The sequence below is a fragment of the Gadus chalcogrammus genome, chromosome 16 (genome assembly GCF_026213295.1).
Source record: "Gadus chalcogrammus isolate NIFS_2021 chromosome 16, NIFS_Gcha_1.0, whole genome shotgun sequence".
NCBI lineage: Eukaryota > Metazoa > Chordata > Actinopteri > Gadiformes > Gadidae > Gadus > Gadus chalcogrammus.
In genome coordinates this window covers 6,901,600-6,925,434 of record NC_079427.1, presented here as the reverse complement: position 1 = coordinate 6,925,434, position 23,835 = coordinate 6,901,600, and the positions used below count along the sequence as shown (strand labels likewise).

The 23,835-nt window shown below is 44.3% G+C and overlaps 3 protein-coding genes across 3 annotated transcripts in view; all 3 read left to right on the top strand.

Annotated features, from left to right (window-relative positions):
• Positions 1 to 12,772, top strand: part of col4a3 (collagen, type IV, alpha 3) — a 30,498-nt gene extending 17,726 nt beyond the window's left edge. The window contains exons 33-52 of the mRNA XM_056610370.1: positions 234 to 323; positions 409 to 543; positions 950 to 1,048; positions 1,342 to 1,431; positions 1,783 to 1,922; positions 2,242 to 2,368; positions 2,814 to 2,894; positions 3,391 to 3,492; positions 3,614 to 3,661; positions 4,260 to 4,445; positions 4,829 to 4,959; positions 5,218 to 5,290; positions 5,843 to 5,914; positions 6,584 to 6,709; positions 6,910 to 7,008; positions 8,118 to 8,336; positions 8,954 to 9,131; positions 9,744 to 9,858; positions 10,296 to 10,468; positions 10,737 to 12,772. Coding sequence (XP_056466345.1) covers positions 234 to 323; positions 409 to 543; positions 950 to 1,048; positions 1,342 to 1,431; positions 1,783 to 1,922; positions 2,242 to 2,368; positions 2,814 to 2,894; positions 3,391 to 3,492; positions 3,614 to 3,661; positions 4,260 to 4,445; positions 4,829 to 4,959; positions 5,218 to 5,290; positions 5,843 to 5,914; positions 6,584 to 6,709; positions 6,910 to 7,008; positions 8,118 to 8,336; positions 8,954 to 9,131; positions 9,744 to 9,858; positions 10,296 to 10,468; positions 10,737 to 10,818 — 2,366 coding nt within the window. The 3' untranslated portion in view covers positions 10,819 to 12,772. The remainder of the gene's footprint in view (positions 1 to 233; positions 324 to 408; positions 544 to 949; positions 1,049 to 1,341; positions 1,432 to 1,782; positions 1,923 to 2,241; positions 2,369 to 2,813; positions 2,895 to 3,390; positions 3,493 to 3,613; positions 3,662 to 4,259; positions 4,446 to 4,828; positions 4,960 to 5,217; positions 5,291 to 5,842; positions 5,915 to 6,583; positions 6,710 to 6,909; positions 7,009 to 8,117; positions 8,337 to 8,953; positions 9,132 to 9,743; positions 9,859 to 10,295; positions 10,469 to 10,736) is intronic.
• A 2,408-nt stretch (positions 12,773 to 15,180) lies between these two features.
• Positions 15,181 to 16,464, top strand: LOC130406494 (somatostatin-2-like). The gene is made up of 3 exons (XM_056612107.1): positions 15,181 to 15,232; positions 15,314 to 15,450; positions 15,985 to 16,464. The coding sequence occupies exons 2-3, from the start codon at positions 15,316 to 15,318 to the stop codon at positions 16,192 to 16,194; spliced, it is 345 nt and encodes a 114-aa protein (XP_056468082.1). The 5' UTR covers positions 15,181 to 15,232; positions 15,314 to 15,315; the 3' UTR covers positions 16,195 to 16,464.
• Positions 16,465 to 21,509: 5,045 nt separating this feature from the next.
• sst1.1 (somatostatin 1, tandem duplicate 1) lies at positions 21,510 to 22,500 on the top strand. Its single transcript, XM_056611726.1, has 2 exons — positions 21,510 to 21,685; positions 22,082 to 22,500. Exons 1-2 carry the CDS (start codon positions 21,551 to 21,553, stop codon positions 22,268 to 22,270), a joined length of 324 nt encoding a protein of 107 aa, XP_056467701.1. The 5' UTR covers positions 21,510 to 21,550; the 3' UTR covers positions 22,271 to 22,500.
• Positions 22,501 to 23,835: the final 1,335 nt, after the last annotated feature.

Sequence of the window (23,835 nt, the reverse complement as noted above, 5' to 3'; positions counted from 1 at the left end):
GAGAGACATGCTGAATAAATACATCATGTTTTCAAACTCAAAAATAATCGTGATTTCAATATTGACCAAAATAATCATGATTCTGATTTTTTCCATAATCGAGCAGCCCTAATGTGAACCAGTCAGATGAGATCTTAGACGACAGACCACCAATAAGAGGAGAGACTTACAGGACAGACCACCACTAAGAGAACCATTACTTGAGGATTGTATCTGCATGTCTTTGGAACCAGGGCCCAGAGGAGATATGGGTCCAGCTGGTCCTTGTGGAACCCCCGGACCTGACGGGAGGGTAGGAGAAGCGGGCCAACCAGGCGCCAAAGGTACCGCTTCCATCTATAGTCACCTCCGTTTGATACCGAGCCCTTGCTAGCACATTTCTCCAGCTGTCCCTTTTCCTTCTGGAAGGATCCCTGGGTGTTGAAGGACTCAGCGGCTCTGCCGGTCAGCCTGGAGTCCAAGGAGACACGGGGGAACCCGGACTCAGAGGGGAAGAGGTGACCGTCAAGGTGTATGGGGATCCTGGAGATTCTGGACTTCATGGTTAGTCCAAAACAGTAACATCCCAGTGGGGGCAATTTGAATTTCAGCCAATCCTATTGTTTGACAGAGCTCATGGAAATTCAGCTGTGACATCTCTGGGTCTTGGAAGATGGGCCCAGACAGTCGAATGTGAACTCTGTTGCCAGATTTGTCAAACCTCTTGTTCACACAATGTTTTTTTAACTTCCTGGTGAAATGCCGTTGATAAACAAGAGGGATCTTATTCTTTTTCTTAAGTATTCTGCATTTATATCTTGACTTGGGTTGGACACAGACCTTGCACTCATGAGTTTCCAGAGAGGCATGACGTAATCCAGGGCTTATATGTAGTGAGCTTGTCTGTATGTTCATGTAGCCGGGATGTCACTGACATGTGACGCGGGGCCAACTTGCATGTGTCCACTAGGGTCCCCAGGGCCGACTGGTCCCCCTGGGGAGAGCGGACCCCTAGGGCCCCTCGGTCCAGATGGACAGAATGGAGAACCAGGAACCTCAGGCCCCAGAGGTACCTTCTGCGTTGTATTATATCATACAATAACCTAACTCTACATAGTATTATATCACGTAACCTTAGAGGACCCCTAGGACACATCACAAGTGTGCGTGTCCCCCTAGATGTATGCTGGATAGATCAGTCTACCAGCCTACCCAGTGGACTGTAGCAAACGTTGCTCATCTATCCGTCACACATCTAGGTGGACACGCCCACTTGTGATGTCAGAAGAGGCCGATTTGTATGGTCCAATCACACTCACACCTGGTGAGATAATGTGTCACCTTTAATAATGATGGTGGTAGGATTCCCTGGAGACCGGGGGAGAGATGGAGAACCTGGAACTGCTAGTTTCCCCGGAGACCTTGGAGATCCGGGAGTCATGGGGCTGCCAGGTGAAACACACACACACACACACACACACACACACACACACACACACACACACACACACACACACACACACACACACACACACACACACACACACACACACACACAAAAACACAAACAAATAAGCCAACCACAGACAAATGACACAAACAACCACACACAGACACACACACACACACACACACACACACACACACACACACACACACACACACACACACACACACACACACACACACACACACAATCAATCAATAACATAGACGCAAACACTAATAACACTGTTTGTGTGCATACGTGTGTGTGTGTGTGTGTGTGTGTGTGTGCGCGTGCGTCTGTGTGTGTGCGTCCAGGTCTTAAAGGAGAACAGGGCTGTGCTGCGGCGCTAGGCGTCACTGGTTCTCATGGAGCTCCGGGCTTGACTGGCCTCAAAGGTTCTAAAGGAGAACCAAGTCCTGCCGGATCTGGACCCAAAGGAGGGCAGGGGGAGAGGGTAGCGCTACAACCTTCTACACACACCCACACCCTAGCCTTGACCCCCAACACTATCCTCCAACCCCTAACACCGATCCCTAGTACTGCACCGAGCACTAAGGCAGACCCCTAAACATGAACCCTTGACCTCCCTTGACCCCTAACCCTGACCCCTAACATTATCCTCCAACCCCTAACACTGACCTATGAACTCTAACAATAACCCTTGACCCCTTGCACTATCCCATGACCCCTAACACAAACCCCTTTCACTAACCCTGACCCATACCACCAACCCTCGGACCCTAACTCCTCTGCACTCCTCTGCTGTTGCTCAGGGAGAACCAGGATCAGCTGGAGCTCCGTCCAGGAAGGGGGAGAGAGGGGACACAGGCCCAGCCGGCGTCCCAGGAAACATCGGCATCTTTGGGCCCAAAGGACGTATGGGGGTCCCTGGACCCCGAGGTGTGTACTGCCTTATCTTAACACGTCCAGAGGTGTGTACTGCCTTATCTTAACACGTCCAGAGGTGTGTACTGCCTTATCTTAACACGTACAGAGGTGTGTACTGCCTTATCTTAACACGTCCAGAGGTGTGTACTGCCTTATCTTAACACGTCCAGAGGTGTGTACTGCCTTATCTTAACACGTCCAGAGGTGTGTACTGCCTTATCTTAACACGTCCAAAGGTGTGTACTGCCTTATCTTAACACGTACAGAGGTGTGTACTGCCTTATCTTAACACGTCCAAAGGTGTGTACTGCCTTATCTTAACACGTCCAGAGGTGTGTACTGCCTTATCTTAACACATCCAGAGGTGTGTACTACCTTATCTTAACACGTCCAGAGGTGTGTATTACCTTATCTTAACACACTCAGTTTAATTGATGAACTTGTTTTTGCCTCCAAGCACCCCCTGGGTTTCTAGGAAACAGAGGTTCTGATGGACGACCGGGAGCCAGTGGTTGTCCAGGACCGGATGGCCTTAAAGGTAATGTTGGGTTCAGGTTGTGTAGCTGCTGAGCTGCTATGTAGTCAATGCCTCCCCACCAGAAACAGAGGATCAAGCTAGCTACTAGTCTATGTCTACGGGGTCATCCCTATGTTCCCCAGGTCCTATGTTCCCCGGGTGCAAAGGGTTAGGGTTGGGTTTAGGGTTATGGTTAGGGTTAGGGTTAGGTTAGGGTGAGGGTTAATCCTAAACCTAACCCTAACCATAACCAATCGGAGGAGAGCCATTCTAACCAATCACAGGCGAATCAGAGGCAAAAAAGGCAGTACTTGCCCCTACCATCCTACGAAAAAAATACATACAAAGTGGGGAACATAGGACCCGGGGAACATAGGACCCGGGGAACATAGGTACGCTCCCATGTCTACCCACCAGGTTACAGAGGAGCCAGCTGGCTGTTGGTAGTCACTGTCTGAACTCACCAGGTAACAGAGGAGCCAGCTAGCTGTTGGTAGTCACTGTCTGCCCCCACCAGGTAACAGAGGAGCGGCAGGTGACCCGGGACCTGCAGGACTCAGAGGAAACCAGGGTCGGGATGGGATCCCTGGCCCAGCTGGGGAGAAAGGAGATTTGGGAGGTGAGTTTAGGAGATCTGAAATGTAGTGGGAGTAAAAGACTGTAGTATATTTCCTTTAAGCTGTAATTGCCGTTCCGATGGGTTGGGTTTAACCTTGCTTCATGGCTATTGGTGTGGTCAGGTCCTGGTGTCGGCAGAAAGGGAGCAGATGGAGACAAGGGACGATCTGGTGAGAACCGTCTCATCACTATCAATACACCCCTCTACCATGACCTCATCTAACCCTCGCTGAACCCTTCTGCCCTACATGAACCCTTCTAGCCCTAACCCTACCCTGAACCCTTCTTACCCTACCTGAACCCTTCTAACCCTCCCTGAACCCTTCTAACCCTACCTGAACCCTTCTAACCCTACCTGAACCCTTCTAACCCTACCTGAACCCTTCTAACCCTACCTGAACCCTTCTAACCCTACCTGAACCCTTCTAACCCTCCCTGAACCCTTCTAACCCTACCTGAACCCTTCTAACCATCCCTGAACCCTTCTAACCCTACCTGAACCCTTCTAACCCTAACCCTACCTGAACCCTTCTAATCCTAACCCTACCTGAACCCTTCTAACCCTCCCTGAACCCTTCTAACCCTACCTGAACCCTTCTAACCCTACCTGAACCCTTCTAACCCTAACCCTACCTGAACCCTTCTTACCGTAGCCCCCCCTGAACCCTTCTAACCCCTTCTACTTCTAATGTTTGTACTATGACCACTACTACTAGTTGTAGGACCAGTACTAGTTGTAGCCGTCCTTTCCTCTCTCCGCTCCCCAAGGACTGAAGGGTGAGGTGGGGCTCGCTGGTCCTGAGGGCCCCCCCGGCCCCCCAGGCCCTCCAGGGAACGTGGGCCCCCCTGGTAGGGCCGGCCCAGGAGGTCAACCCGGCAGACCAGGCATGGACGGCCTCTGTTCCCGCGGGCCCAAGGGAGACCGGGGCCACACTGGGGCCCTGGGACCCACAGGTGGGACGCATGCACACACACGCACACACACACACACACACACACACACACACACGCACGCACGCACGCACGCACGCACACACGCACGCACGCACACACACACACACACACACACACACACACACACACACACACACACACACACACACACACACACACACACACACACACACACACACACACACACACACACACACACACACACACACACACACACGCACACACACACACACACACACACACACACACACACACAATCCCAATCTCATAGATGTAATCAATCTCATAAATGCAATACATATTATAAATGTAATCAACCTCATAATAAATGTATGTATGTGTACATGAAGGCCCCTAGACTAATGCGCCGTCCCTGTCTCCAGGCCTCCAGGGGACCCCGGGGCCCCCAGGCGCCCCAGGGCTAGGGCTCAAGGGCAGTGAAGGGAGTAAAGGAGCCGGGGGCTCACTAGGGTCACCTGGTTGCCGTGGAAACCATGGGACACGAGGCCAGCAGGTGAGTTAGCTGTGTAGTAAGTTACAAACTTAATCTGGGAGCTAGTTAGTTATTTAGGAGTATGTTTGGAGTTAGTTAGGGGCTTCCCAGGAGGAGTTAGTTAGTAAGTGTTAATAAGTAAGAGCTAGTTAGTAAGGATTTAGTTGGGAGTGGTTAGTTGGATAGTAAATGACATATTAAATCCTAGTTGGTGAATTAGTTAGTTGTGATCTGATTTCAATTAAGGGTAGAGTTAATCCGATTCTTCTTTGCTGCAAGGGTCCAGAGGGAAGCAGAGGTCAACCAGGACCCGAAGGCCTGAGTGGGGACCTGGGCAACATGGGGCCCATTGGTAAGAGCAGCAGCAACCCTAACCCTAACCCTAACCCTATCTCTATCCCCGTTCCCCAACCCTAACTCTACCTCAACCCCTATCCCCAACCCTGTCCCCTACAATAACCTTACCCCCTAACTCCAACCCTAACCCCTTACCTACCAGTGTCCCCTGGACAAAACAGTCTACCCCCACATTGTTCCTTTTCCCCTAATCCGTTACCTACCCCCAACTCCACCCGAACCCCAACCACAACCCCTATCCCCAACTCTATGCCTTAACCTTACCCCCTAGCCCTAACTCTATCTCCTAACATATCCCTTAACCCCAACTCTACCCAGAACCATACCCCCTAAACATAACCCTTACCCCAACTGTAACCCACATAAACCCAGGTTGTATGTGTGTGTGTGTGTGTGTGTGTGTGTGTGTGTGTGTGTGTGTGTGTGTGTGTGTGTGTGTGTGTGTGTGTGTGTGTGTGTGTGTGTGTGTGTGTGTGTGTGTGTGTGTGTGTGTGTCTGTGTGTGTGTGTGTGTGTGTGTGTGTGTGTGTGTGTGTGTGTGTGTGTAGGTCAGAAGGGAGAAGCAGGGAGGGCCGGGGAGGACGGTCTTCTGGGTGTCACAGGACCCACAGGGAAGCCAGGTACTGAAAGACCATCATCACGTCATCATTCTGCTATTAATACATTACTACACTGTAGTCCTCATCTATTACTGCTATCAACTGTATTAAACTGTAGTCCAGACTTATTGCTGCTATTAATACTTAACTTCACTAGTCCAAAATTAAAATTGCTATTAATAGTGCATACCACTATAACAGACTTAATACTGCTATTAATACTTTACTGAGCTGTTAGTCCAGACTTATTACAACTGTAATACATTACTTCACTGTAGTCCAGACTTATTACTGCTATTAATACTGTTTTACACTGTATTCAAGCCTTATATCTGCTATTATTACTTTATTTCACTGTAGTCCAGACTTATTACTACTGTCAATACTTAACTACCCTGTAGAACGGATTACTTTCACAGAACCCTCAGAAATGGTTTCCAGTAACTGAGGGTTTAAGTTACTAGTAACTGAGGGTTACATTTATAACCAAGGCTAATAGTTACTAGTGACTGGGGGTAATAGTTACTAGCTACTGGGGGTAATTGTTACTAGTAACTGGCGCTAATAGTTACTAGTTATTTGGATTAATAGTTACTAGTGACTAGGGGTAATAGTTACTAGTCACTGGGGGTAATGGTTACTAGTTACTTGGGGTTTTAGATACTAGTTACTATTAACTTTCCCCAACAGGTCCCAAAGGCAAAGACTTTTTTCAGGAAGTGCTTTTAATACCTGGAGATAAAGGCTTACCTGGTTACCATGGATACGAGGGACAGGTGGGGGCTCAGGGGGTTGCTGGAAGGCAAGGTCCTGCAGGTAACGTAAACTGGTTTGAATCTAAAGATCTATCTATATCTATATCTATACAATTTGATGATACATTATGATCATCATAGTCATAATAATACAGAGTAAATAGACAGTGGAACATCATAGTGATACATTAAGTGCTAGAGATACATCATAGATAGTGAAGCATCCTAGTGATAGATCTAATACTGCGTTGGTCTCTAAAGGCTCTCCGGGGCCAGGGGGACCTTCTGGTGGAGACGGACCTGCTGGACTACCAGGAGTCCCGGGACCAAAGGGAGACTCAGGTCCTCTGGGATCACAAGGTGAGAGATGAACGAGGAGAAAATCAGGAGAACTACGTTTTCTATGCAATGCTATGCAATGTCAGATAGTGAATAATCAAGGAGTTGTATGGTGAGGTGTGGAGAAGGTAGGGGTCTGACACTACAGATACAGGACGTTTAGGAGCAGGTAGGGGTTAGACCTCATCTCAATCTACATTGAAAAGAGGTCTGGGAACCACGCATACATTTTCTCGTATTTGAGGCGTGGTTTTCGATTGCCCGGAGACGTTTATTGAGCACTATGAATGTCTATCATATGAGTCTGTACGTAGCTCATAGCCAATCGTATCAATTATACCAGGTGTCGTATGTAGAGCCACAGAAATTAGATGAGGAAGAAGAGGATGGGTGTGTCGCATAGACGTCGTCGTCGTCTTGCCGTCCCTACCCGTTCTGTGATTGGTTCCCCATCTCAGGCGAAAATCGGATCCATGGAATCCAGGCTGCCTAGCAGCGCGAAATGAAATCGCGCGCAAGGCAGCATGGGTATACCCAGGCTAGGTTAGACAGTACAGATACAGGACATTAAGGAGCAGGTAGGGGTTAGACAGTACAGATACAGGACATTAAGGAACAGGTAGGGGTTATACAGTACAGAGACAGGTCATTAAGGAGCAGGTAGGGGTTAGACAGTACAGAGACAGGTCATTGAGGAGCAGGTAGGGGTTATACAGTACAGAGACAGGTCATTAAGGAGCAGGTAGGGGTTAGACAGTACAGAGACAGGTCATTAAGGAGCAGGTAGGGGTTATACAGTACAGAGACAGGTCATTAAGGGGCAGGTAGGGGTTAGACAGTACAGAGACAGGTCATTGAGGAGCAGGTAGGGGTTAGACAGTACAGAGACAGGTCATTAAGGGGCAGGTAGGGGTTAGACAGGAAAGAGGCAGGTCATTAAGGAACAGGTAGGGGTTAGACAGGAAAGAGGCAGGTCATTAAGGAACAGGTAGGGGTTAGGCTGTACAGAGACAGACCATTAAGGAGCAGGTAGGGGTTAGACAGTACAGAGACAGACCATTAAGGAGCAGGGCTAGACAGCTAGGGGTTGGACAGTGAATACAGCTCCTGTGTGATAATTGTTTCTGCAGGTATTCAAGGGGATGAGGGACTGATGGGCGCCAAGGGCCACCCCGGGACCCCGGGGCCCCCCGGGCCCTTCATCAGAGGGGAGCCAGACAGCTTCCTGTTCACCAGACACAGCCAGCAGCAGAGCCTTCCTCTCTGCCCTGCTGGGTCCCGCCTCCTCTTCTCTGGATACTCCCTCCTCTTCATCAACGGAAACAACAGAGCACATGGACAAGACCTGGGTACCCACACACAGACAGGCAGCTAGACACAGACAGGCAACTAGACACACAGACAGACAGGTAGACACACAGACAGACAGGTAGACAGACAAACATACAGCCAGGTAGACACACACACAGACAGGCAGCTAGACACACAGACAGGGAGGTACCAACACACAGACAGACAGACAGGTAGACAAACACAGACAGGCAGCTAGACACACAGACAGGGAGGTAGACAGACAGACAGACAGACAGACAGCTAGGTAGACACACACACAGACAGACAGGTAGATAGACAAACATACAGGCAGGTAGACACACACACAGACAGACAGGTAGGCAGACAAACATACAGCCAGGTAGACACACACACAGACAGGCAGCTAGACACACAGACAGACAGGTAGATGGACAAACATACAGACGGGTAGACAGACAGAGAGACAGGTAGACAGACAAAAAACACAAACAGGAAGGCAAACAGACAGACAGGAAAAGAGACAGACATACAGACAGGTGGGTAGACCGGCAGATAGACAGACAGATAGACAGACAGACACACACACAGAAAGTCAGACAGATAGAGAGACAGCGATATATAAACATGGTAAAATGATCTCTCTCTCCTCCAGGAACCCTGGGCAGTTGTTTACCTCGCTTTACCACCATGCCCTTCCTCTTCTGCAACATCGACAGCACCTGTCGCTATGCCTCCCGCAACGACTACTCCTATTGGCTGTCCACTGACCAATCAATGCCAAGTGATATGGCAATGATCTCTGGAGATTTACTTGAGAAATATGTCAGCCGGTAGGAACACATGCAGTACATTAACCCTAACATATACTAACCTAATCCTAACATACATTATCCCTAACATACACTTACCCAACATACACCAACACTAACATACGCTAACCCAACATACACTAACCTAATCCTAACATACACTAACCCTAACATACACTAACCCTAACATACACTAACCTAATACTAACATACACCTACCCTAACATACACTAACCTAACATGCACTAACCCTCAAATACACTAACCCTAAGATACACTAACTCTGACCCCAACATACACTAACCCTAAAGTAACACACCACCACACTCACAACCACCACATAACACACCACCACCATACAAGACCACCAGACCCATGCATTCCATCTGAACATGTGAACCTGGGCCGAGAGGTTCTTACTGAAACACATTGTACAGGTGTAGCTATCCTTAACCTCATGTTGACATTAATATACAAGGCTGTGTAATGAAGGTCTGTCCAAGTCAAAGCCTAGCCATGCTGTGCTGTATCAAGTCTATTAAAGGTCTGGATGTACTAGGTGGGTTTAACAGTGGCCAGGGCGTAAGAGGCGATTAGGGTGTACAGGTGTGACTGACCCTTACCATGTTTCAGGTGTGCCGTGTGCGAGACCAGGTCCAACGTGATCGGCATCCATAGCCAAACTGTCCAGGTCCCGGTCTGTCCGGCAGGGTGGCAGTCCCTCTGGTCGGGCTACTCGTTTGTCATGGTGAGGAACACCCCAACCCCCCCCCCCCCCCCCCCCCCGAGATAAATAACGTACACATCCACCACTTAGCGACACACATCCACCCCTTAGCAACATATGCACACATCCACCCATTAGCAACGTACGCACACATCCTGCTACATAGATTCATTGGTAAGCCTTAGTCAGATAATTGTGTATAGGGACTCTGCATAGCCCATCCCGCTTACACACTCATTGTATGTTGCACGTCCTGGCACTTAAAAATAGAACTGAGCATTGTGTAGTGTATTATCCTAGCTACCTTGTTGTCTACGGGGAATGGGTTAACCTAGCGATGGATGGAGCTTGGCACTTGGTTCTATGAACCTCCTTACTGTGCCGACAGACATATATTGTTTCTCCTTCTGCTGACAAATAGCAAGTCTCTTCGGATGAATGTCATTGTGTTCTTGTAGCAAACGGGCGTGGGCTCAGAGGGATCAGGACAGCCTCTGGCCTCTCCAGGGTCCTGCCTCCAGGAGTTCAGGAAGATTCCCTTCATCGAGTGTCACGGCAGAGGCACCTGCAACTACTACACAGACTCCTACAGCTACTGGCTGGCGGCCCTGGACCCAAACCAGCTCTTCAGGTATTGGCAATCCAGGATTCTCACAAAAATAAGTTTAGTGGAGGGGGAAATGCTTCAGAGAAGAAGAGAAGCAATGGGGTAGGGCTGTACCCGAGACATTTCTAAGGGGAATCACAGTTCTGAGTTGCCTAAGTTTGAATAATAACTATATACGTGCCCTCTATACGAACATGACTATGTGATAATAACTACAGAAATACCCTCTATATGCACCTGTCTTTACCTGATAATAACTATATACTGTACATGCCTTATAATCTGTCTGCAGTAAGCCCAGGGCCCAGACGGTGAAGGGGGACTGTCCCGGCAGCATCATCAGCCGCTGCCGAGTGTGTATGAAGCAGTGGTAGTCCTCCTCACTATTAATACGAATAATACTTGTTTGGTTCCGTTACTCACACTTGAAGTATCCTCGGGAGACTGCCTCGATTGTAGCGTTACTCCTGCTTGTACTTGATTAACTATTAGAAAAACTAGTAGTAGTCACTTCTAATCTACTATTAACACTACTATAACTGCTACTGTTTCAACTACTTTACTATATAAACTATCACAATGAATGTTTGTTCATGGTAATTTTGCTTGTAATGCCAAACATAATGGATAATGCGTATACCATAGTATACCATAACAATTTTAGTGCCATCAATATTTTTAACCCCACGGCTATATACATTGTCCTAACTTATGTTTGTACCAACAAATACAAAGAAGCTTACTATAGGTGGAAGCTGACTCGGGGACTAGAGTTGAAGTACTTACATTGGCCACTGGGAGGAGACAGGGTGCGTTTATTGCAACCTTCTGCAGAATTCTATTTTATACATCGGAGGCTTTGGTGGTGCTCATCTGATGGGTATAATAAATAAGTGAACGAAGAATCATGAAGAACTTTAATGTTCTTCAAACATTTTAATGAAGAACACCATGCCCTATCTTAACCCTGATTTAAGAAGCACATTTTATTGTTGCATCAACCATCAAGATGTCATTTGAAGCTTTGGCTTCCAACTCCCTACAAATGTTGAGCCTCTTTTTTTGTTGCTCTAGAATCTCAAACCACTAGTTAGTACAATACTGTTTACTGTTGTGGTGCTCTTGAATCTGTAACCACTCGTGAGTACAATACTGTTTACTGTTGTGGTAACTATAACCATTAGTTAGTACAATACTGTTGACCTGTTGTCATGCTGTGGATTCTAGAACCACTAGTTAGTACAATACTTTAAACTATTGTGTTGCTGTGGATTCTAGAACCACTAGTTAGTACAATACTTTAAACTATTGTGTTGCTGTGGATTCTAGAACCACTAGTTATTACAAGACTGTTTACTGTTTTGTTGCTGTGGAGTCTAGAACCACTAGTTAGTACAACACTGTTTACTGTTGTGTTGCTGTGGAATCTGGAAGCACTAGTTATTACAATACTGTTTACTGTTGTGTTGCTGTGGAATCTGGAAGCACTAATTATTACAGTAATTTGCACCTGTTGTGTTGCTCTTGAATCTTAAACAACTAGTAGGTACAATACTATTTACAATTGTGTTGCTGGGGAATCTGGAAGTAATAGTTAGTAGTACAATACTGTTTACTGTTGTGTTCCTTCGGAATCTCTAACCATTAGTACAATACTAGTTCACAAGCAGGACATGCTGGTTTAAACTAATTTTTGGATCAGTTTATTTTGTTTTGTTTCATTGTGCAAGTTGTGCAACACAACTAACCCTAACTTTTAATATAAATAGTATTTTACTTTTCCATTCTTCTATAGGATCACGTTGGAATGTATGAATATGTTTCTCACTCAAAGACTCTGTTATCACATGTCTAAATTGTTTTGGTTATGCAGTGTCTGAATCTATTTTTTATTGTATTAAGTAATTCGTTTCATTAAATTTGTGGGCTTAAAAAAAACATTGTGTACTGAATGAGCCAACTGAAGATGGTCATGTCCACATCCCAAGGGCTTCATCAACCAGCAGGGGGCTAGCGTTTTCTTTCTCTATTACGTTCCAAACAGAGAAGAAGATATTGCTTCAGGAATCTATCACGCAGGTCCATGCACGCAGCTCAATGACTTTGTCTAAATTGTAAATATAATCATATTGATTTGATATTTTAGTGATTGTTTTCTTAATAACTGACTGTTTTATGTGCGTCGATTTGTGGAGGATTTAATGTTACATGCAATGTAGCATCTGCTAAATGAATATGATATGACCATATAAGCTGTGTGGAACGTTTCCTTGAGCGTGAGAAAGTACTCAAACTCAAAAATAATTATTATCATTATATTATTATTATTAAAACAACAAAAGCTGCAAAATGACATGCTTGTTTTTATGCACAAATCTATAATTATCTAAAAGCCAATAGCTTTCGGCCTCCTGGAAAAACCAAACTATATAAAATAACCATGATCTCACCATTCCTAAAATAGCCTATAAATGTTAATAAAAGTTATTTATAAACGTTAATGTAGCGTTAATGTATTAATACATGTAACTTAAACATTTTCATTTATGAATAAATACATGTACATTGTTGATGAATGTGAATGTATTAATAAATACATGTAGCTTATAAATAAGTTTACAATAGTAAATACAGTGTGACAGTTTGTCTTTGTCTGCGTGTAATGGGAAAATTTTCTTTCACATTCTACCTTTTCGCTGACACCCTTTGGGTGGTCAATGGGCAAAGGATACAAGTGAGAAGTCACTGCCACGTCTCCTCCTTTATGACATCTGTCGTGACAATTTTTTTATGAGATATTGTGTCTAGGACAGATAAGACTTCACAGTGCAATTGTCAATGATCAAATCAAACAAGGTTTACCTAAAGGACAGAGTTTCCTGTGTTCTCGTCAAGTAGAACAATGCATAAGGGGATCCCTGCTCCCTTATGGCCGGTATACCCAAGGCACAAAGGTTAGGGTGGCTAGACAGTGCAAGGAATAGGAGACAGAGCTTACATGATGAAGGGGTAACCACATTATGGATTTTTCCATCAAATCATTTGGGGAGCAAAGCTGTTCTCGCATTTCCGAGACCTGTGCCACTGTATAAGATGTCCTTGCTTGAGAAAGGACTTCTGCATTGGACGCAGGGTGAACTCCCATCGGAGGCCTCGGAAATTGTGAGGCCTCGGATTGTTATGTTTTTGTTGTATGGATTAATGTACGTTTATTGTGTTATTTTATGTTTATTATTTACACATATGGCCCTAATTGTTATGAGTTCGGGTGACTCTTTATTTTTACTCAGTTTAATCAGAAACTATTGACGTGGTCCAAATTCCAACCACATAGCATACTTGGGGTCAGAAGTGCGATTGCCGCTCTCCTCAAGGACCTCCGAGCCACACGTTGATCGACTGATCATCCCTGCGGGTTTTCGAGAGGCTCCGAGGGGGACTCCGGGAGATTGTGCGATCCACAAAAGATTTAACACGGTGAGAATCCATGTCAATGCAGAGATTTGATGTTGGCCAAAAGAAAAGGAGAAAAAAAAATTGGCTACAACAAGTAGGTACTTGTATAGCTAAAATACTGTTTTGGTAGTAGTATAGAACGAGTTCTCAGCATTTCCAAGACCTGTGCCACTGTAGAAGAAGTCCTTGCTTGTGCCAATGCAGGCACAATGCTAAGCTTTTAGATAGACGCAGGACAAACTCCCTTCTGAGGCCTGAGATTAGGCCTCAGATTGTTATATTTTTGTTGGATGGATTATTGTATGTTCATTGTATGTTTATTACTTAAATATATTACCCAAATTGTTTTTATTTTATTCTTAAACAGTTTACCCAGAAACGATGGACGTGGTCCAAATTCCCATGACAGGGGCCAGTCAGGTCCCTATCCTTGCGATTATGATTAGTCAGTCAGGGTTTGTTTCCTTTATAGTTTTTAGAAAAGGTTTAAATCAAGCATCACAAGGGTGCACACTCAAAATGTACACCCTGACCTTAAACATTGAATGACCATATTCAACCCAGTTATTACACAAACACAGTGCAAAATGGTATGGGATGTACACAGGTGGTGCCACCTCAAATCCAGAAGTTACATTGTTTATAGATGTGAATGTATTATACATTTATATAGTTTTGAGGTGTTAATGTATTCATAAATTCATATGTATATTTTATAAATACATTTCTATCGATTATATAACATTTACTTTGGTTTTGTTGATACAGTGGTGAGCAAGCACACGCGCTTAAGACATAATTCACCACAACCGTCAGTTCCTAGATGTGTGTTCATTAATACTTTTACATTACATAACTAATAAAGAAGGCACCTTATTTAAACAGATTAAATGAACACATTTTTTGAGGCATGAGAGACTTCCTTGCTGCCGTGCGGTTTGAACTGCTCTGTTTGAAGCGCTCTTATCTGTGAAGCAAATGGAGTCCTGCTCACGTTATTAACGCTTGGCTAATTGTCCCATTAGAGAATCCCGGCTGTTTGCCGGGATGAAGGCAAGCGTGTGGATCTCAGCTAATTGTTTTATTGTGGAGGCTTCAGTCAAATGCTCTTAACGGCTGAACAAAGAAACACACTGAGTGCTTTTATCACCCAGCATTCCTGCATCGCGCTGCACGCAGGCCCGGCTGGCCAGCTGTCAATCAAAAAACGATGTCACGTGACCAGAGGGAGACCGTTTAAAAGACTGGGTGAAACGTTGCAATTGGACTCGTCTGCTGATCTTCTGCCTCCTCCACCAGTACCACGGATAACAGAGGACACCAACCCAGTAGGTGAACGTTGTCTCTTCTTCTTTACTCTTTTTATTCCTATTTGCTTCTCGTTTAAATGTTCTTCTGATCTCTTCTCCCCAGACATGAAGTCTCTCCAGTGTCCCGCTACGGTGCTTCTCCTCGCCACGATTCTCCTTCTGGCCTCTCAGACAACCTCTTCTCTCAGTATGGACCGCATGCAGAAGCAGCGCACGCCAGCTACTGGATCCATGTCACAAGTGAGTAATCAGCTTCTACAGATCTATAGCAACACAAGTAAGATCAGCTTCTAGAGATTTATAGCAACACAAGTAAGATCAGCTTATACAGATCTATAACAACACAAGTAAGATCAGCTTCTAGAGATCTATAGCAACACAAGTAAGATCAGCTTCTACAGATCTATAGCAACACAAGTAAGATCAGCTTCTACAGATCTATAGCAACACAAGTAAGATCAGCTTCTACAGATCTATAGCAACAAAAGTAAGTTCTAGTTCTAGTTCTAGTCAACAGTTAGTACAAGTAGTTCAACATGGTACAGGGTCGTTTTGAATTCTAGTAGGACATACTAGTTATGGGTATTACTTCTGTGTATAAGATGTTCAGTATGCATTTTCTTGATTTCTATATATATATGTGTGTGTGTGTGTGTGTGTGTGTGTGTGTGTGTGTGTGTGTGTGTGTGTGTGTGTGTGTGTGTGTGTGTGTGTGTGTGTGTGTGTGTGTGTGTGTGTGTGTGTGTGTGTGTGTGTGTGTGTGTACAAATGTAGGAATGGAGTAAGCGTGCACTTGAGGACCTGCTATCCCAACTCACACTGCCAGAAGGTGACAGCCAGCAGGAGGCTGAGGTGGTGTCCATGGTGACAGGGGGAGCCGGGACGGAGCTGGAGCGCTCTGTTGATAATACCCCCGAGACACTCCAACGAGGACGCAAGGCTGGCTGCAAGAACTTCTACTGGAAGGGCTTCACTGTCTGCTAACAACAACCTGACCAGTCAACACCTTGCTAGCTGGTACTCTGGGACCACCCCCCTCAGCAACCCGACCAATCAACTCCTTGCTAGCTGGCACTCTGAGACCACACCCCTGAGCAACCTGCCCAAGTATTGGTAACACCCTGCTAGCCGTTTAGTAACGGGCGGTTTTTATTGGTGTTGAGATGCTCTGCTAGTTTATTACAAAATGTATAAATAAATTAATTTATTCATTAAATATAGAAAGCATATGAGCTGTCCGTTTTTAAAACAAGACCAAAGAGTGTGAAAGGGCTGATTCATTGTTTGGATAGTATTAGTATGCCACTGTATAAGTATTAGCATATCACTGTATTAGCATCACATTAGTATTAGTATTAGTATCCAACAGTATTAGTATCTAACAGTATTAGTATATCGCAGTATTAGTACCATATCACAGTATTAGCATTAGTACATCACATATTAGTTTTAGTACATATTAGTTTAAGCATTTCGCAATATTAGTATGGCTAGATCACATCTGTATCACATTTTATAAGATTCGGTCCCGGTGAAACAACAAATTTCTCTTTTGCGTCTTGAGATGTAAAGTCTGTGATTCCCTTCTTTATATATTAACCACACCAGTCTTGATTCAGCATACATGGAAATGGATAGATAACGTTACTACCACTAAACCACTCAGAGGTTACCATATTTTTCCACCGAGTGTTCACTCGTTCACCCACCGTATCGGCGACGGCGTTCGCTGGTCACGGAAAGAAGTCGCTAGCCGGCATTAGCTGCGTCCGGCTTCGTTGGGTCGGGGTTCCTGAAAAGGTGTAAAATGTACTCAAGGCAAGGCAAAGCAGCTTTATTTATCTAGCCCTTTTTATAGACGAGCCAGGCTCAAAATGCTTCTCATAGCAACATCGTCATAGGCCTACAATAAAATGAAATAATAAAATAAGATAGATTGAAGTAATAAAATATAATAGATACGTAAAGAAAATAAAGGCAAAGTTAAATACAATAAAATAGATAGGCCTAAGTAAACGAAAATAACGCCAATGTAAAAAAAAGAAAATGCAATGTATTTAAGATTTAGCAGAAAGCCAAAAAAGGTCTTCAGGCTTTTGTCTGATTAGGAATTTAGGATAAGGGAGTCTGTGGGTTATGCAATCTGGTTGAACGTGAAACGTGGTAGGCTTGAAACGTGATGAGCGTAGGTGTCCTCGGGGCTCCACCATGTTGGACCTTCGTTCTGAGCAACATGACTCACCATTCTCCAAGTGGGATTGTAAAGGGGACATATTGTAGGCCTACCACCAGGTGTGAGTGTGATTAGCAATTACAAGTCCTTTTGCATCTTTTGACATCACAAGTGGGCATGCCGCATGTCCACCTAGATAGATGAGCAACGTTTGCCTCAGTCCACTGGGTAGGCTGGTAGAGGCAGATTTTCAAAACGGCTTGTAATGCTTATCATACTCACACCTGGTGGTATAATATGTCACCTTCAACTAAACAAGAGAACAGAAATAAATTCAACACTGATACGATTATTTAGGACTGAGATCTCATAGCACTCTGACTAAATACTGCGGTGATCTCTTAAGGGGAATATGGCCGTAACAGAGTGGGTTGTTAGTTTTAGTCGTTGATAATAACAAAGAGTGACACCACTCTAAAAGGGCAAAGGGCATTTAGACAGTCTTTCTGGAGGCCACTGGGTTGCTGTCTGTCTGTCCGCAGGTCTTCAGACTACTGTCTGTCTGACTGACAATGGGGAGACTGTGTCACAGCGATGCCATGCTGCGGGAACCCGAGCTAAGTCCTCATCATCCCTGCTGGTGGTAAATGTGCCCATCAAGCTCATCAATCATCTGAAAGAACAACTGTCTGCCCTCTTTCAAAGAAAGGCATGTTAATTTAGGCACACAAACACACACGCACGGTATGTCACCCCTTCACCACAATATGGTCCATTAGTTGACAGCGAGGGTGATGAGACACCCTGCTGGCGTTGTTGTTTCGCTTATGACAGCAGATAATAAGATATGACCCTCACATTCAAATACTAATCTGTACGACAGCATGCACAACCCTCCATACTTTCATGCTAATATGTGAAAAGCAATGACCAGTCACACTGCAGAGATTTAATGGAACTCAGTCATTATACACCCACACACAATCAATAAAAAATAATAATACCTTATTAGGACTAAAGTAGAGGATAAGAGCAAGCTGGGTTTTTAAGCTCTCCATCTCCTCACGCCTCCTCTCGCCAAGAAGGAGCCAGCAGGGTTAGACAGTTCAGAGGCAGTTCATTAAGGAGCTGGTAGGGTTAGACAGTACAGAGACAGGTCATTGAGGAGCAGGTAGGGGTTAGACAGTACAGAGACAGGTCATTGAGGAGCAGGTAGGAGTTTGACGGTACAGAGACAGGTCATTGAGGAGCAGGTAGGGGTTAGACAGTACAGAGACAGGTCATTGAGGAGCAGGTAGGGGGTAGACAGTACAGAGACAGGTCATTGAGGAGCAGGTAGGGGTTTGACGGTACAGAGACAGGTCATTGAGGAGCAGGTAGGGGGTAGACGGTACAGAGACAGGTCATTGAGGAGCAGGTAGGGGTTTGACGGTACAGAGACAGGTCATTGAGAAGCAGGTAGGGGGTAGACAGTACAGACACATATATATATATATATATATATATATATATATATATATATATATATATATATATTCATGTATATCCATATAATACATATATGTATATATATATATATATATATATATATATATATATATATATATATATATATATATATACATACATATATATATATATGCATATATATATATATGTCACGCAGGATGATATCTAAATTAAGGCATTGGAAATAAAAACTAGTTTCAGTTTAATAGAGTTTAGAGAAGCCCTGCAGAAAGTAGTAAACATTCAGACTAGTTGCTATGGCGATGCTAACTTTGACAGAGTGGCAGAAAGGCAATGAGCAGATTTAGTGTGAACCTGCAATAGCTCCAGTAACACACAACCGTGAGGAATAATCAACCATTAAATTAACAGACAACCAATCTCATCCGACCAATGGCAGGCCGGGAACCATGGGAACCGTTTGTAAAAAGCTGTAGAGCAAGGAACCCTTCGACCTCATAAGCAAAACCCTGTCTTGAGCCTCTCAACCCTAATATCTAACCTCTTACCTCTAGCCTCTTACCTCCAACCTTACCTATAACCTCCAACCTCTTACGTCTTACTTCAGAAATTGTACCTATAATTTATAACATCTAACTTCTAACCTGTTACCTCTAACCTGTTAACCATCCCCTGTTACCTCTAACCTGTTACCTCTAACCTGTCACCTCTCACCTGTTACTTCAAACCTCTTAGCACTTACCTTAAACTTCAAACCAATTACCTCTAACCTGTTACCTCCTACCTGTTACCTCTAACCTGTTACCTCTAACCTGTTACCTCTTACCTGTTACCTCTAACCTCTAAGATATATAATGTTATGTTGGGTTGTTAACAGCTGTAGCTAATGTTATGAAGGGTAGTTTACAGTTGAATATGATGTTATCTTGGGTAGTTTACAGCTGTAGATAATGTTATGTTTGCTAGTTTAGAGCTGTAGATAATGTTATGTGAAGTAGATTACAGCTGTAGATAATGTTATTTGGGGTAGTTTACAGCTGTAGATTATGTTATGTAGGGTAATTTACAGCTATAGATAATTTTATGTTGGGTAGTTTACAGCTGTAGATAATGTTATATGGGGTAGTTTATGTTATGTGGGGCAGTATACAGCTTTAGATAATGCTATGTGGGGTAGTTTACAGCTATAGATAATGTTTTGTGGGTTATTTTACAGCTATATATGTTATGTGGGGTGGTTTACAGCTATAGATAATGTTTTGTGGGGTAGTTTACAGCTGTAGATAATGTTATGAGGGGTGGTTTACAGCTATAGATAATGTTTTGTGGGGTAGTTTACAGCAGTAGATTATGTTATGTGGGGTAGTTTACAGCTATAGATAATGTTTTGTGGGGTAGTTTACAGCTATAGATAATGTTATGTGGGGTAGTTGACAGCTATAGATAATGTTTTGTGGGGTAGTTTACAGCTGTAGATAATGTTATGTGGGGTCGTTTACAGCAGATTATGTTATGTGGGGTAGTTTACAGCTATACATAATGTTATGTGGGGTAGTATACAGCTTTAGATAATAAAGAACTTTGAAAGGATAATGAGCCTCTTTACGCCTATGGGGTAAAAGGGACATGTGACCTCAACAAATGTAACTGACTACTTTGATTCAACTACAGATTTCTAGGGGTTTCAAAATTGCCAGAAACCTTCGGTATCATGCTGCTACACAACTTAACAAAGTGTATAACATAGGTCTAGTTTTATTTTTTTATGCAAAAATTATTATCCTTACTGTACCAACATCAATATATTGTTTTACCTTCTTCTGAAAAATGTACTTATTGTAAGTCGCTTTGGATAAAAGCATCTGCTAAATGCCCTAAATGGAAATTGAAATGGAAATGGAAATGTGAGATATTAAATATATATTAAACCTTTGACATCTTAACTGTGTATGAACACCTGTCTCATTAAAGACATAAAGCAAAAATAGTAATATGTAATATGCCGCCTTTAGAATAAATTCTTACAGGGATGATCCAACAAACAATGGCAATGACCCTGAAATCGTCTGGGAAAATGTGAAGGACACACCATCTGTAAACTATAAATAATAGTAAATATATGTATTAAAAGATGAATAGGTTCACCTCTAAAAATGTGATACTTTTGAATCTCGTCATTATCTCCTCTGAACAGTGTTCCTTCAGAATATATATTTTCAAACCTAACATTTGTTGAACATAAAGTAGGCTACAAGTAGGCATAATTAAAATGGGCCAACATACAGCCGAATTTATAACCCCAAGAGCTCATCCGTCACAAACCAGCAGCACATTATATTTTACTAAAAGTTTAAAATAACAAAATGAAGGCTTTAATGAAAATCGTTATAATAATGGATCGTTAAAGACCGTTTTAATAATAAAATAATGGTGTAAAGAAATAATCCATTGAGTAGGCTACCTGAGTAAAATATCACATGTTTGCACACTTCATTTCACTAAGTGGACATCATTACGAGTCACGAGCGTTAATCGCTGGAAAGTGAACGTGAACATCATCACTCACGGGGACAGCTCGTGCACATCGAGAGACCCCATCAACACCTGACGTCAGAGTCAGCCTTTATAAGATGCTGTTTGGCCGGAGAGAGGGATAAGGAGAGTTGAACGTCTTCATTACCGCCCTCCAAACAGAAGATGATGTCGGTCCGCTCCACCCTGCTGCTGCTCTCCTGTGCCGCGATGCTCAGCGGCTCCTCGGCAGCGCCGAGCGACACCAAGCTGCGGCAACTCCTGCAGAGATCCCTGCTGGCTCCGATGCCAGGCCAAGAGGTACAGACTTATAATACAGTTCTCCATCTCTATATGTATATGTCTCTGCATGTTCAGATAGCACTACCACGGCCAGGTAGACAGGTGTTAGAACTGTTCTGCATCGCAGCGACGCTGTCAACTAATGCGCCACTTTGTGGACTTTTTGGTCAGGATATCGTGGAGTAAATGGAAAAAGAAAAGACAGAAAATCCGACTACTAATACTGATACTACTACTGCTTACGCTTCTAAGTGCGTAATAGCCTACGGGGAGCTGTCCATGGTTCTGAAACAAGCGCGCACGGCGGTGTGCATCTCGTCTGGTAGACAGTGATAATATAAGAATAACATCAAGCCAAGAAACCCTGAATACAAACTTTCTTTCTTTTTGTACTTCCTTTCCTTCTCTTCCTAGGAAACCGTTCGCTACACGCTCGCGCAGCTGTTGTCGGAGCTCGCACAGGCGGAGAACGAAGCGCTCGGGACGGATGATCAGGACGAAGAGCGCATGGATCTGGAGCGCGCCGCCGGTCCAATGATGGCTCCCCGCGAGCGCAAAGCTGGATGCAAAAACTTCTTCTGGAAAACTTTTACATCGTGTTGATTGATGCCTTTTTTCATTGTTTCATGATTGATATGTTAATTGAATATAATCTCGTCTTTAAATTGGCATATCCTTCAATTATCCGTGCCTCCAACTTCCACATTTTAATACGAAAAATTGGATTCATCCTTCATATCTCACTTTGAATGAAATGATTGTTTTCAATCACACTTTTTTGCCGCCCAAGAATTTCTATTTTTAATTTTTGGTTTGAATAAAATATGTTTCAGAAGCAATGTGTTAATAAATTTATTTACAGAGTTACAGAGGGACTAACCCTAACTTTATTGCATTGCTGTTTTGGTGTCTAGGATTCAGGGGCTAGGGAGCTAAGGCTATAGGGTAAAGGGGCTAGGGAGCTTGGGCTAGGGAGCTTGGTCAAGGGGCTAGGGAGCTAGAGTCAAGGGGCTGGAGGGCTAGGAAGCTAGGGTCAAGAGGCTAGGGAGCTAGGGTAAAGGGACTAGGGAGCTAGGGTCAAGAGGCTAGGAGGCTAGTGTCAAGGTGCTAGGGGGGTACGATCAAGGGGCTAGGGCTAGGGTGCTAGTGTCACAGGCTAGGTTCAAGGAGCTAAGGCTAGGGAGCTACGGTCAAGGGGCTAGGCTCAAGGAACTAGGGTCCAGGGGCTAGGGCTAGAACACTAGGGTCAAAGAGCTTGGGCTGGGCAAGGGGTTAGGATTGATTGATTCATTTTAGGTGACCATTTTTTAAATATAAAATATGAAACAACACTCTGTCTCCTACATTAGAATACATAAATAGTCAGGGATGACACAATAAAGCCCAAAGACTTATTTCCATTGTGGTCCCTATATAGGTTAAGGGGCTAGGGAGCTAAGGTCAAGGGGCTAGGGAGCTAAGGTCAAGGGGCTAGGGAGCTAGGGTCAAGGAGCTATAGGGTTAAGGGGCTAGGTTGAGGTGACTAGTGGCCCCTCATCCTAAACTCCTTACCACTGTGTGTTTGTGTGTATGATGGATGTATGTGTGTGTGTGTGTGTGTGTGTGTGTGTGTGTGTGTGTGTGTGTGTGTGTGTGTGTGTGTGTGTGTGTGTGTGTGTGTGTGTGTGTGTGTGTGTGTGATGTACGTGTGTGGGATGTATGTGTGTGTTTTTGTGCGTGTGTTATGTACGAATTTGTGTGTGGGTGTGCTTGTGTGTATGTGTGGTGTATGTGTGATGAATGGGTTTGTGTGTGTGTGTGTGTGTGTTTGTCTGTGTGTCTATGCGTGTGTGCGGGATACATGGGTTTGTGTGTGAGTGATGCATGGGTTTATGCGTGAGTGCGTGTCTGTGTGTGTGAGAGAGAGAGAGAGAGAGAGAGAAAATACATTACTAAGCAGGGAAAGGGGTGACATCAGCAGGGGGCGGGGCTTGGCCTGACCTGCACCTCTGTGTGGGCGTGTGGGCTGTGAGTGACAGATAAGGAGGCGGGGACAAAGCTACACTGTTATCGCTTATCCACAGGCTTTCAGAGCAACATTTCAAAGGATCCTTCTCTCACGTAAAGCAACAGAACACCCTCACACCAGAACACTTTGGAAGCTCTACTGAGGTACGGAGTCATGTCTG

Coding starts and splice junctions, on each gene's coding strand:
- LOC130406494 (XM_056612107.1), top strand. CDS start 15,316: ATGAAGTCTCTCCAGTGTCCCGCTACGGTGCTTCTCCTCGCCACGATT. Junction 15,451..15,984: donor CTACTGGATCCATGTCACAA/GTGAGTAATCAG, acceptor GTACAAATGTAG/GAATGGAGTAAGCGTGCACT.
- sst1.1 (XM_056611726.1), top strand. CDS start 21,551: ATGATGTCGGTCCGCTCCACCCTGCTGCTGCTCTCCTGTGCCGCGATG. Junction 21,686..22,081: donor CTCCGATGCCAGGCCAAGAG/GTACAGACTTAT, acceptor TTCTCTTCCTAG/GAAACCGTTCGCTACACGCT.